This window comes from Anneissia japonica, unplaced genomic scaffold (assembly GCF_011630105.1).
Source record: "Anneissia japonica isolate Jap-2015-1 unplaced genomic scaffold, ASM1163010v1 scaffold98330_len1341_cov122, whole genome shotgun sequence".
In the NCBI taxonomy this organism is placed as follows: Eukaryota; Metazoa; Echinodermata; class Crinoidea; order Comatulida; family Comatulidae; genus Anneissia; species Anneissia japonica.
This window is the reverse complement of record NW_022699712.1, coordinates 1-1,341: the sequence shown is the minus strand read 5'-3', so window position 1 is coordinate 1,341 and position 1,341 is coordinate 1. Positions and strand designations below refer to the sequence as shown.

General features: G+C 35.4%; 1 protein-coding gene across 1 annotated transcript; it reads left to right on the top strand.

Annotated features, from left to right (window-relative positions):
- Nucleotides 1-402: 402 nt before the first annotated feature.
- LOC117103106 (serine-rich adhesin for platelets-like) lies at nt 403-1,283 on the top strand (the record flags this gene model as incomplete). Its single annotated transcript, XM_033243600.1, has 1 exon — nt 403-1,283. A coding segment is annotated over one exon (881 nt), but the record flags the coding sequence as incomplete, so codon positions are not given.
- Between the last annotated feature and the right edge of the window lie 58 nt (nt 1,284-1,341).

The window sequence follows — 1,341 nt, the reverse complement described above, 5'->3', positions numbered from 1 at the left end:
TACCAAGAAAACACCAAACGGTCAGTGTTTTTTCCTAATTGAAATTAATTTAAATCAATGAAAAAGATATTTACTTAATTATTTCTATGTTGTATGTTTTCTTCAGTGATGAAAACATAATGATGTTTACATGTAATACCTTTTTTACGGGTTTCCTGGAGAAATATATTTGTCTTCAAAAATGTCATCCATGTTGAATTTTTTAAAAAACTACTGAAAACACATCTTTTTTCAAAATTAACTTGAGCTTATTGCTTCAAATCATTATTCAACTCTGTAAACGCTATGATATATTTTTTTTATGAATAGCGTATCTAAATACTAATACTAATGGCTAAATCCAACGATATTCAGCGAATTCTTTTATTTTATTACAATAATTGTATTCATGTTATATTTTAGATTTAGCATCTACCGGACTTCCAGGCACAACCAAACTTGAAACGGATTACACTACTGATTCAGACGGTAATTTATCGACTTATTCGGCTATTACAACTCAGCCTAGATTCACCACCACAAAGAACACCGTAATTTATGAACATAACACTACAACAGTTCTTGCTCAAAATAGTTCTGATATTGCCACTACTACAACACCTCACATTGCGACGACAAATTCAAGTTCTGAACTCCTCACTGCCAGTGCGCCACAGTCTGACGTCACTACAACAATTGTTACAACAGAGAATGGAGATACTGAGCATACTACCACACAGAATCAAGTCAGTACATCACTTAGACCTACTACGACACCACTCACAGTTGGCTATGAACATAACACTACTACAACAGCGACACGAACAAATATCACAACACACATTCAAACTTCAGAATTGTTGACTCACAATGCAACTTTACAGTCACGTTTCACATCCACTTATTCTACGATACCTAACATTGCAACAAAGGATATAACGTCTACTGAAACGGCAACTGCGTCAGCACCAACTATTACACATTACAATAAAACCTCCCATCTGGCAAATACTGCGTCAAATTTCAGATCGACTACTGAACAAAATACAAAGATCACAACTCAGTTTAGATCACCTAGGTCTACTTCATTACCAAATACTGTTAATTATGGACATAAACACACTATTACAATGACTCAAACAAATGCCACAACAGAAACACTGGCAGGTAATACGGGAAATCTTGATACTTCTACATTAACTAATCGAACACCAAACACAACAACAACAACACAGATTCCAATCACCTCACCTACCCTCATCAAATCTGCTATACCAACGGGAGACGCCACAACGGCAAAGCCGGTATTTCATACAACAGAGCTACCATCAACGAACAATATCAAAACCTCAGCAATAACGA